This window comes from Ipomoea triloba, chromosome 5, assembly GCF_003576645.1.
Source record: "Ipomoea triloba cultivar NCNSP0323 chromosome 5, ASM357664v1".
NCBI lineage: Eukaryota > Viridiplantae > Streptophyta > Magnoliopsida > Solanales > Convolvulaceae > Ipomoea > Ipomoea triloba.
This window is the reverse complement of record NC_044920.1, coordinates 23,383,062-23,395,305: the sequence shown is the minus strand read 5'-3', so window position 1 is coordinate 23,395,305 and position 12,244 is coordinate 23,383,062. Positions and strand designations below refer to the sequence as shown.

The window sequence follows — 12,244 nt, the reverse complement described above, 5'->3', positions numbered from 1 at the left end:
GGGGGGGGGGGGGGGGGGGGGGGGGGGGGGGGGGGGGGGGGGGGGGGGGGGGGGGGGGGGGGGGGGGGGGGGGGGGGGGGGGGGGGGGGGGGGGGGGGGGGGGGGGGGGGGGGGGGGGGGGGGGGGGGGGGGGGGGGGGGGGGGGGCTTAGGCGGGGATTAATCCGTGTATTTTTATTTTTTTTTTAAAGACTAATAATTATAAACTATATAACACTTTAATAGTTCTCAAAAGAAAATATAATACTTTAATAGTTAATACTAAATTATTAAATATTAACCTAAAAAATATCTAGAGCTTGAACAATTTAGGGTTATTTCGCTCAAAACGATGTTGTTTTGAGTGAAATAACCCATTAAAAAAAGAAGGAACAATAGCTAATCCGCCGACTAGGCGGCCTAGTCGGTACCTAGGAGGCCTAGGCAATCAGCGCCTAAGCGGCTTAGTCGGCCGCCTAGACCACCGATTAAGGTGATACACTAGGCGGTCGACCGGGGCCTAGCGCCTAGACGGCGATTAATCGGCGCCTAGGTGGGATTTTTGAAACACTAATTACACCTGAAATCTAACATACATTACAAGGTCTTACCTACACCACGCCCTTCTCGGATTTCCATTGTCATAGACCTTGAAACGACATCCCTTGAGGCAAGATCCTTTGCTGTTGGTGCATATCGTTCCATAAATCGCTCACCTTCACTATTCCTAAGAATGCCACCTTCACCACGAGATCCTAAACAATGAAGATATAGGAAGAATAAGTAAACAGAGGTGCATGAAAAATGATGGATCATCACAAGAAATGGAGCAAATTACAGATTCATATCCATCGTGAATAATCAGTTAGGGAAGGCATAAAAAACCTTCAGTGATGAGACAACCAGCTCCATATATACCGGTTGGATGAAATTGCACAAACTCAAGATCCTGCAAGATGACAAGTAAGAAGATCTAATGGGAGTAAAATAGCAGAAAAATTTGGAAAGGTTCCTATATACAAACCTGGAGAGGAAGCCCAGCGCGTGCAACCATAGCATTCCCATCTCCTGTGCACGTATGAGCAGAGGTTGCAGAGAAATATGTTCTACCGTAACCCTGGTGAAAAATTCAGGGAAATTAGGTTACACAAAGATACCTATGAAAGAAATCCAAATGAATCTCACAAACAAGTAGGTACCCCAGTGGCCAAAATAGTAGAAGTAGCACGGAAGCGATGTAATGTCCCATCCTCCATGTTTAGTGCAATTACACCTTGGCAACTTCCTGGTGTAGACATTGGATATCAACTAAGTTTCACATACAAATTTATACGAGTACTAGAACACTAGTGCAAAAGGATTTCACATTGAAAAGGAAAAAAAAAACAAAAAAAAACACACACACACACACATATATATATATAACACAGAATAAAAAAAAAATATTAAATGAGAGAAAAGAATTAAATTTATAGACATTTTTCTACCACAATTTTTTTTTCTGACTTGCTGACCTGATCATAATGTCATATAGGTACTTATATCATCAACTCGTAGTGAGGGTACAAGTAAGCAACAAATCTTCAAAAAGTGTATTGTTCACACGCAAGAAAATTATTCACATTGCATCTCAAGTATGCAACAAATCTTCAAAAAGAGTATTGTTCACATGCAAGACAATTATTCACATTGCACATATAATTTTATAAGACAATAGTTAGGCTGCAACAATCCCAATTGAGAGCGTACCATCACTATTCATTAGTAAATCCAATGCAAAATATTCCACAAAGAACTGTGTATTATGTTTCATAGCTTGGCCATACAAAGTATGCAACAAAGCATGACCAGTCCGATCAGCAGCACATGCACAACGATATGCTTGTCCACCTGAATAATTAGTAATAAGAATTGTTAGATTGCACAGCAATATGGACTGCAACCCCAGATAGACAGCATCTGATTACCTTTTCCAAAATTAAGACTCTGACCACCAAATGCACGTTGGTATATTTTCCCATCTTCTGTTCGGGAGAATGGCAGCCCATAATTCTCAAGTTCTATAACTGCTTTTGGTGCTTCCCTACACATGTATTGAATAGCATCCTGATCACCTAGATAAAATTAACACACAGCTCTGAAGATACAAGTAGAAGAGAGTACATTGCAGCCTTCACAAGTTATAATAAGAAATTATGTCATTTTATTACTTTAACGCTTCAATAAGTCACTGCACACTACAAATAAACATTTAGCACAAATGACATTTAGAAGTGAAATGAATTTAATTCTAAAAATCATCATACCTAGCCAATCGCTTCCTTTAACTGTATCATACATGTGCCACCTCCAATCATCCTCAGTCATGTTTCCTAATGCAGCATTTATACCACCCTACAGAGGATTTCCTTAAGTTTGAGATTGAAAATATCTGTCTCACGATTGAGACCAGAAAACGACCTCCAGAAGCTAGAACCAAGGTTGTCAAATGTACCATAGGAAGAACATTAATCAAATTAATGTGAAATAGTATCTCTTTTTTATTTCTCTATACAAACCATTTCATTGGTCAATGAAAGGAATGAAACATTAAAGAATATGAAGAACGGTTTTGATTATTTTATTCATGAAATAGGAGGCAACAAAGAAAACAAACAAACCCAAATGTAATGAAGGTGGAGAACAAAATTTTGACAATCTAAAAATTAAAATGAAGATATATATAAAATAATAATAAGTATTTAAAAGAAAAAATCTCTACCCCATTAAAAGAAATGCTTTCTTCCTTTTTGAATTTCCCCTCTACTCTTTTCCCTCATGATGTGACCTCCATGAATTAGCCACCCAACAACTAATTAGAAAAGGATTTAGTAACCAATCGGATAATGTCATTGTCATGTCATGAGGGATAGATTGGAAGAGATTGGAGTGGTATGCAGCATTACTCAAAAAATATACATGTGCACTGAGCTAGCAATAAGGTACCTGAGCTGCAACAGTGTGAGAACGAGTAGGAAATAGCTTGGTGATGCATGCTGTATTGAATCCATGCTCAGACAACCCTATCGCCGCCCTAAGCCCTGCACCTCCTGCACCTACCACCACAGCATCATATGTGTGATCAACCACTGTATACGAAGACCCGCCCACATTCTGCTAAACCAACAAAAGTAACTCAAAATCAACGAGATACAAAAGGACGCAAAAATAGTATCATCGCCGCCAATAAATAAGCTCAACCAATCAAAATCAAAACCAAAATCGAGAGAAAAGACTACTGACCGCGCTTACCGGAAAACAAAAATTAAGCTAACTTTAAGAGAAATTAATCAAACAACACCTAGCGACTTCTATAAGCACTAACCTAGCAAGTTTTATATCAAAAACACACAGATAACGAGAGAGAGCGAGAGCGAGAGATCGTACAGTTTGAGATGAGAAGAGTCGCCGGAAATGAGAATTGCCGGCGATTGATCTGTCGGATGGAATGCGCAGGCCACGCGACACACAGCGCCACATCTCTTGGAGATTCTGGTAATTGGGCTTGCTAACTATGGAGATCGAAGAGAGCCGGAGAAGGGGATGTAAATAAAACACAAATAAATATACAAAATTACAAATAGTAAAGTATAGATTCTGCTGGGAATTTGTTAACTACTGTTCTCCCGTGTCCGAAATATAGGGGCTTATTAAATTTTGTAATTTGCAAAAAATGACTTCTTTTTTTTCTTTTTTCTCCCAAACCTTTTTTCTTTTATTGCATAGGTAGGAACTATTTGTTATACCATGGTCAGGATTTATTTTGCATTTACAAATCCGATATAAAAATGATGTACCTTCAGTTAATACATCTTGTATTTACCGTTAACAGTTGTTGTACATGTAAACAAATAACTTAATAATTACTTACACATAATATGATATTTACAGGTACAAAAATTGTCAACCACATATACAAAATCAACTACAAATACAACATAATAACTGACACGTAATACACAGGCCTGTTTGGTAAATAATTAGCATATCAACCAATTTTAGCCTATTTGACCATTATTAGTTGTTTGAATTGGTTAAAAAAATCAATATAAGTGTTTGGTTAATAAGTTTTTTTGTAACTCTAAAATACTAAATTTCAAAGGGCTACTCAAAGCAGCCTTTTCATTTAGCCTTTTGAGAAAAAAATTATACCAAACAGCTATATGCTAACAGTTAATTTACCAAACGCTTTTTTATAATTAGCTAATATTATCAATTAACTATACTTTCTAACTCAATCAGCTAACAGTCATTTACCAAGCATGACCATAATCTGAAGGTTATTTTTAGACCAAGGTCTTCAATGCAAGGTAGACCTTAGTCCATAGTATAATTTACTTATAGGAATGGCCTATTTTAATATTTATATACAGAGAATATTCAAAAAGATATTTATAAACATATCTTTATAATTTTTATATTTACATATTTTCTCACATTTTGCATTCTACATTTTTTAATTGTCAATTTTTAGAGTCTCATGTCATCTATTTCATTTTTAATTTTTGTACTTAAACTTTACAAATTAGTGAGGATTTGATAGTTTCTTCTAATGAAACATCTCAATCACATATTTTCTCTTGCATGACATTTTCCTTGTGAAAATTTTTCCAAAATAAATACACCCTGCTATTCGTATATAAAGTATTTTTATTCTCAATTTACTTAAATAAACATTAATTGTTACTATTAATTATGAGGTATATTGATGTGTAAAAATTATTAATAATTGTTGTCTAACATTTGATTTTTTTTAAGTACTATTGATTCTATTACATTGTAACATGTCATTTGAACACAAAGTGTTTAGCGTCTAACATTGATTTAATCATCTTTAACAAAAAATCAAAATACTAGACACTAAACACCATTGTATTTCAATTTCGAATAAATACCTCATGCAATAAAGGTAACCAAAAGATGTCATGCGGACATGCCTCATGCTTTTTTGGAATAAGTTACATCAATAGAAACTAGATAGACTTGAAGGAGTCGAGGATCTTGTGGTCCAATGGTATCAAACCCTTCTCTTTGTACGAGAGGTGGTGGGTTCAAGCCTCAGTGGAGTCAATATTGACTCTTGTACTTCAATACTTTGAAAAAGGAAAAAGTAGTTAAGAAAATTATTCTCACATTTGATCAATTATTTGTTATGTTTTTTTAAATGTTGTATATAATACGGATATATAGAGATGAAATAAAATTTTATGGAGAAGTTTGAACGAACCAAATTAATTAATTTATAGGTAATTTAATTAATTTCAAGGTAACACCAAAATGATAATTATTGTTTCTATAAAGTTATTCCTATCAAACATATTTTTTTAAATCATTTTTTCATGAATTTAATTAATGGAAAAGTACTAAGCGGCTTCTTAGTGTTCCACATCTATTTTATGTAAGATATAAACTATTTTTCTATTATACTGAGATATGTATTTATAATATATTATTGTTAATAATTATATTATATGGAGTACATAAAATATTTTGGGCATCCTCAATTGGTAATTTATTTTTTTAGATTTTTACAGATATGATTAGGAAAGAGAAAATGGAGAGTTAAAAAAAAAAAACAAAATTAAAAAAAAAAATGACAGTTGAATGCACCCAGTTGGGGCGTGCCTGGGCGCTGGATGTGCCCCAAAGGCCCAAACGCACAAAAATGGAGTAGTATTCTTTCATCTCTCTCCTGGAACCCACAAAAAAACTTGGGTTAGTAAGAGAAAGAACATGGACAAAATCATTTGCCCCATTTGTTTAAAAACTATAGAGTGGGTTTTTGACTTGCAAAAACTAGAGCAAAATCCACAAATGTAGATGCTCAAGTATCCTCAGGCCTTCCCCACTAGTTGAAATTTTGATGTGGTTTTTGATGAGTTTTTGTGAGTGTGATTAGGAAAGAGAATATGAGGTGAAGAAAAAAAAAGAAAAAGAAAAAAATAAAACAAAATATAAAACTGAAAAAGAAATTTAAAAAAATATTACCATTTACGTGCCCTTTGGGTGCGCAAACTTGCACGCACACAAGAATCTGAGAATGTTAAAAATGGGCCTCACAATTCTGATAAAATCTCATACCTTGCAGGGAGACCTCTCCCATTCTCTCGGCAAATTATACCGTACACCACGGTGCACATAGCAATGTGCACCACGTACCTAAACGACGTCATTTTGAGCATTGTAAACTAATCGTCCGTTTTTTTAGAAATCACATTTCCCGTTTCGGCTGTCTCTATATTTATGTTAATATTCTGTGTATTCCAGGCAATCATTCTGTGTATTCTAGTCAACCGTTCTGTGTATTCTAGGCAACCGTTATGTGTATTCATGTTAGTAACACATATTGTGATGTGTTTGTGCATTCGAATGTTTAGGAGGATGAGTTCTGTGTATTTTGTGTCAATATTCTGTGTATTCATGTTATTAACACAGGTTGTGATGTGCTTGTGCATTCGAATATTAGGAAGATGAGTTCTGTGTATTGTGTGTCAATATTATGTGTATTTTGGGCAAACATTCTGTGTATTCTAGGCAAACGTTCTGTATATTCTAGATAATGATTATGTGTATTATAGATAATGAATTTCCTGGAGTCATTCGCGTTCGCGTCCACTAACACCAAAACGACGTCGTTTTACGTACGTGGTGCACATTGCTATGTGCACCGTAGTGCAGGGTATAACAATTGCATTCTCTCACCTCACTCTCTCTTTCATGTGGCATAAATGCTTGCAAAATCCAATGAAAATTACACTAATGGTGAAGACCTGAGTAGTCAAGTAAACATTGATCTGACACAAAAAAAAATTGATTCGAGTTCTGAACAACCTTAAATTTCTCTCTTATCCTCTCTCCACCAACTCGGCACTCGGTGTTCCAAAAACCAATTAAAGTGCGGATGCTCTTATCCAACGCTATAACTTGAAATATTATAATAATAAAACAATTATGATGTGTCACGATATTTTACTTCTGACAGCTAAAAAGGTATAAATCCATAGGCAAAGAAGAAAAAACTTCCATTGTGAAGTTGAAGTCGAGTTGTTTTAGGGTAAAATTACAGGGTGCTAATGCTTCTTCTTTGAGGGAGCAATTGCTTGCATACTTACAGCACCATCAAAGTGACAACTAGTTTAACCAATCACAGTGTAGTGGAGATGGCAATGCTATTGGGCAACGATGAACTTGGATTATTGGCGTGTCAATGCTCAGCTCTTCAAAAATTTCTTACAGTAAATTAGACATGTGGAATTGCAAATTTCCCAGCTCGCGGAGATAGTATCGACTGCGCATCCACTATAGTCAGTATCTTCGGTATAGACAACCCACCGGAAATCACGATTTCTGCATCATTCCACAACTGCATTATATCATTTTTGTGTAATAGAGCTTCAAGCTCAGTCAGGTTTTATTTGTTTTAGCCGGCTCAGCTCACTGGTTCAGTAGGTGGTATTTGGGAGAAGATATCAAGATTTGAAACTCAGCAGCCGCAGTGCAGGGATTATGTCCAAAATGGACAAATCCCTTATGTGCACCGGCATTTGGCCTTATCTGCTGAGCCACTAAGTTACTCTGTCGGGATGGGATGTAGGCCTCTTTTGGGAGAAGAAGGTTTTAGTTGTTTAGTGTTTACCTATGCCTTCTCGAACAGATAGATTTGGCCTCATGATGTCCTTGGAGTTCACAAGGTAGATATCGCCGAGGTAGAGATGATTGGTCGGGAGATAAACGCAGCAGAGTTCCTCTGGGCCTGAACTCTTCTGGAGAACCAGAGTTGAGGTGATGAAGCCCAGTGCATATTCTCCCACTCGGGGATGCTTTATTATTGCCACTTCTTTGAAGGCTTGAGAATTATGATCTGGGAAAGCCATTTTCTGCACTCTGTTTAATCTATTGAACTCTCGGAATAAAGCAGAATCATAAGCTTACCTGTTGAAATTGCTGCACTGATTTGTTTGGAAGCTGAGTAGACATAGCCCATCAGAGGCATCTTTTTGATCAGCCATTCTCCTAAACCAAGTACAGAAGCACCTAACCATGAGGAGATGAACACCCCAACCAGAAAGATGAAAGTGATGGAGGTCACAAATCCAAGACCTGTGAAATTGTCAAAAATTTTAAAGTTTAAAGTTGATACACCTAGAGCAACTTTGTGTAAGGTATCCACAGACTTTCAGGCAGAGCCAACTCTTCCTCAATCAGCTTCACCTCCATACATGCACATATAAGAGAATGAGCTATGGAAACTTTTCAAATCTTATAAACCTCCTAATATTATCATATTATGTCTGTGATTTAGCAGAGCCAGACTGTATTTTGGATGGGAAATTAAATTATACCCTCCCTCACCTGCCCCCCTTATGCAAATATACAAGTTTCCAAAATGGTATCACTTGAATTAGAACTTCAAGTCAGTTAAAGAACTAGAGAAAAAACCTGAGTTTTAGAAAACAAATTGATGGCATAATCTCACCACCCTCATCCCTGTGGATTAACCTTGTCATTCCAAACAACAAACATCTCGTATGCTTTTGTGGGCATAGTTATAACAATACCAACTATTGAAATCAGGCAAACAAATATGTATGGAGTAGTTTCTAATACATTTTAATTTATTCTCCTACTTGAGTGCTTTTCAAAATTCTCTTTTACCAGTTACAACATTTTTATTCTTTTACCAGTTACAACATTTTTATAACATCTTAACATGAACTAAAATTTTCCAGCTAAGGCACATATGGTTGCATTCTGTCTTTTCAACAGACAAATGTGTGAACCCCTATGGATTAGTGTAGTGATCAAGGTTCAACTGTAAAACTGGTGCTCCTGACATCAAATCAGTTTTCTAATTCCTATGGATCAAGCTTACGTTTCCCCATAAAACAAGCATATGAAGGGCATCAATGATGGCCATGCACTTACGTAAGTATCATCATTAACTCTTTGCTTATATCTTACTCCTTGTTTAACACGGAAGGTAATGCTTTTCAGTTTCGCTCACCATTGTAATGTTCTACAAAAGCATGGTATTCTAGTTTTTAATAGACTTTTGTATATAGGTATTGCAAAAAATGAATAGAATAAACAAAACAGCCTCTTCCTGAATTCAATCAAAATAATGCTAATACTATGGAAGCTGATTTTTTTAATGTTTTACTCAGAACAGGACAAAGCTAAATGGTTTCTCAATACAGTAAAAGAAGATATGTAATGCTGGTACACATACAAAAGGAAATAGTCTTGCTGAAATACACAAAACACAAACTAACCACTATACTTACCGAATACATTTATTCCCAGGTGAGTATATATTGGAGAAAAGAAGCCATCCACAAAACAAATGAACCACCATGTTATGTAAAAGGTCATAGCTATGGGAAATAAGATGACACTGCAAAAAAAAAAAAGAAGAGAGAGAGGTTAAAGCCCTGTCAGTACTAAAGAAACAAAAATATATACATGAAATGATGATATTGTCAAATACAGAGTAACGAGCATTGTAAAAGTAAAAGAAGTAACGAGCATTGTAAAAGTAAAAGAAGTAATTTTAGCATGCTTAGGGCTTCACAACTTACAGTACCCCAGTTATGGACTACATTCATGAGTTTGATGACAAATATTCTGGAATATCCTATCAAAATCATCTAAAGTTTTACAATTAAGTTAAAAGAACAAGAAAAAATGCAAAAGATCAAAACTCATGCACAAACTGAAACAAGTACTTGGATTGGTTTGTGGGCAGCTCAAGCCATTTTGGTTTGCAATTGAAAGAAGAGAACAATTAGGTCATTGTATTTGCAAACTACTATGTAGTACGATCGCATCTCTGCTGCCATTCCAAATGTGTGGTCACAGGATCGAACCCCTGTGGTGGGCTTTGGGCTGAAAAAAGTTGAGAAAGTATAGAACAGATACTACCTGTAAAGAACTAATCCTATTCAGTTTTCATTGGCTTGATACCAGTAAATTATACTAAAATTCTACTTTAATCTGGACAAACAACTGGAAATGCTATGCATACTCAAGGAAGCATATATGCAGCAGGCAGCACAGGTTCTAAAAAGTTTACCACTAGGATAAGAAAATATTCCCATCTCCCACGTATCATGGCTATACGAGCTCCAGTAAACATGCAGTTCAAAAATGAAAAGCCTCTAGTTTAAACGTGATCAAGAGTAAGACATAACATCAAATTCAATTCAAAAGAGAGACCATTTAGTTCAAGCTCAATAAATGCTCTTTATACAAGGTGTTCATTCTAATGAAAGATGAAGAAAACAATACTGACCATCCAGTAATGAACTTTTTCCAAGCCCAGCTGCGAATCACCTTGCTTATCGCCTGCAAAAATTAGGAATTAAGAGAACCGTGAATTAAAACCCTGGTTACAGAGTCTTAGTGTTACCCTGTTCGGCTAACATAATAAAAAAAATTCCAAACATTTCGTGAGTGTCAAACTGACAGACTTTTTAATCGTGTGTGAAAGGAGAGGCAATCAATAGGTTGTTCGAAATTTGAAATGATGAGACATTTGCATTGATATGTGATGTGTGTGTGAATGTGAGAGTGAGAAGGAGAGGGAGAGGGAGAGACCTCTTTGCCGGTGGAGTAAGAGGAAGGAGGAGACGGGGAATTTTCGTCAGGGAAAGAAGATTTGGAGCACGCCCCGTTCTCCAAGGTACCGCCGACCACCACCGGAATCAGCCGTTCCAGATCCTTTTCCTTCTCCGATCGGGTTCCCATTTCTATCTCTCTGCTCTTCCCGCGAGTGAATGATAAACTAAAACCTCTGCCAAACGGAATTCCGGACGTTAGCGACGTATTCCTATTTACTACCGTACTACGTATATTTCTTGTCATTCATCTACCACCTCTGTCCTCACAAGTCACCAAATAAAAGTCACGCGACATCTACAAATCTTTATCTATAAGACGTGTTATATCGAATTAGATTAATATGAAAATATAGTACTTATATTAAAAAATATAGTACGGAGTACTACTTAAGAATAAAGTATTATCTGTTCTACATATTATTCATTGATTAAATCAATTCTTTCTTCTTTGTTTATTTTCTTTATTATTTTTATTTATTTTTAAATTTAAAATTTTTTTGTCTTTAATAATACTTTTAGTGTAGTTTCTAAATATATAAATTTTGTATATTAATACTAAAATTAATATTATGAAAATTTGAATTAAAATAACTTCAGTCAAGCATCGTTAACCGAACCAGACACATAAAATAGGACGGAGGGAGTAATATTTTTTATTTAAAAGTATTACATTTTCATATAAGTAATAAATAGTTTATTCCTTATAATCATGATCATCACCATCACAAATAGATGCAATATTAGTATATTCTATATTAAAATCTTATATTTATTTAGATTTTAGATATTTATATTATTATTATAATGTAAACCTTTTTATAGATTTGATAGTTATATTTTAGGAAATAATTTTTTTTTTAAATATTCATGATTCTTTACATAGTAGTATCTGCTTTGTATTTTCTCAAACATTTTCAGCTCAAAAAAATCTAAACCCCCACCATAGATGTTCAAACATTTGATCACCCATTTGGAATGGTAATTGGTATGTCATCATATGGTACTCCCTCGGTCCCTCCGTACCATTTTATGTGTTTGATTCAGTTAACGAGGTTTGACTGAAGTTATTTTTAGTTCAACTTTTATAATATTAACTTTAGTATTAATATACAAAATTTATATATTTAGAAACTACACTAAATGACACAAATATTTTTGACAGTTTGACACTTACGAAAATATTTAGTATTAATAATTTTAGTCCAACCAAACGCCATGTAAAAGTATTTTTGACAAAAATATTACTCCGTATATAGTACAACTCTTATAGCATAATATATAAAAATAGTAACAGAAAAAAACAGGCATAAATGAATGGTATAACATTCATTCACACTTGCTAGATTTTAAATTATTATTATTACTACATGTTCATTTTCAAAAAAAAAAAAAAAAAGAAAAAAGAACTAAATAGAAACACATAAAATTTCTTAACTTAAAGCTAAAAAAAAAAAAAAATCTAAACTTTTAGTCAAACACCAGCAAATTAAAATATTTTCAAGGGTCTACAAATTGAAATAATGCTCGCCGTTGAGCATAAATAATATATAAATATAAATGTGCAGTCCAACTATCAACTTAGACTTTTAGTTGAGATGGAATACATGC

General features: G+C 34.9%; 2 protein-coding genes across 3 annotated transcripts in view; both read right to left on the bottom strand.

The window, feature by feature from the left end:
- LOC116020961 (succinate dehydrogenase [ubiquinone] flavoprotein subunit, mitochondrial-like) overlaps positions 1 to 3,497 on the bottom strand; it is a 6,986-nt gene extending 3,489 nt beyond the window's left edge. Inside the window, exons 1-9 of the mRNA XM_031261539.1 lie at positions 3,405 to 3,497; positions 2,964 to 3,131; positions 2,285 to 2,372; positions 1,946 to 2,092; positions 1,728 to 1,868; positions 1,178 to 1,263; positions 1,003 to 1,095; positions 864 to 927; positions 590 to 733 (exon numbers count right to left, since the gene is read on the bottom strand). Of these exons, the coding sequence (XP_031117399.1) occupies positions 590 to 733; positions 864 to 927; positions 1,003 to 1,095; positions 1,178 to 1,263; positions 1,728 to 1,868; positions 1,946 to 2,092; positions 2,285 to 2,372; positions 2,964 to 3,131; positions 3,405 to 3,497 (1,024 nt within the window). The remainder of the gene's footprint in view (positions 1 to 589; positions 734 to 863; positions 928 to 1,002; positions 1,096 to 1,177; positions 1,264 to 1,727; positions 1,869 to 1,945; positions 2,093 to 2,284; positions 2,373 to 2,963; positions 3,132 to 3,404) is intronic.
- A 3,427-nt stretch (positions 3,498 to 6,924) lies between these two features.
- Positions 6,925 to 10,837, bottom strand: LOC116020816 (protein LIKE COV 3-like). 2 transcript variants are annotated; one of them, XM_031261362.1, is made up of 6 exons: positions 10,614 to 10,837; positions 10,309 to 10,361; positions 9,302 to 9,411; positions 7,950 to 8,117; positions 7,654 to 7,878; positions 6,925 to 7,380 (listed from the first exon to the last, which is right to left on the bottom strand). In XM_031261362.1, the coding sequence occupies exons 1-6, from the start codon at positions 10,761 to 10,763 to the stop codon at positions 7,370 to 7,372; spliced, it is 717 nt and encodes a 238-aa protein (XP_031117222.1). In that variant the 5' UTR covers positions 10,764 to 10,837; the 3' UTR covers positions 6,925 to 7,369. The 2 variants fall into 2 exon arrangements, with proteins under 2 accessions (XP_031117222.1, XP_031117221.1); XM_031261361.1 differs by having other exon boundaries at positions 6,925 to 7,364.
- Between the last annotated feature and the right edge of the window lie 1,407 nt (positions 10,838 to 12,244).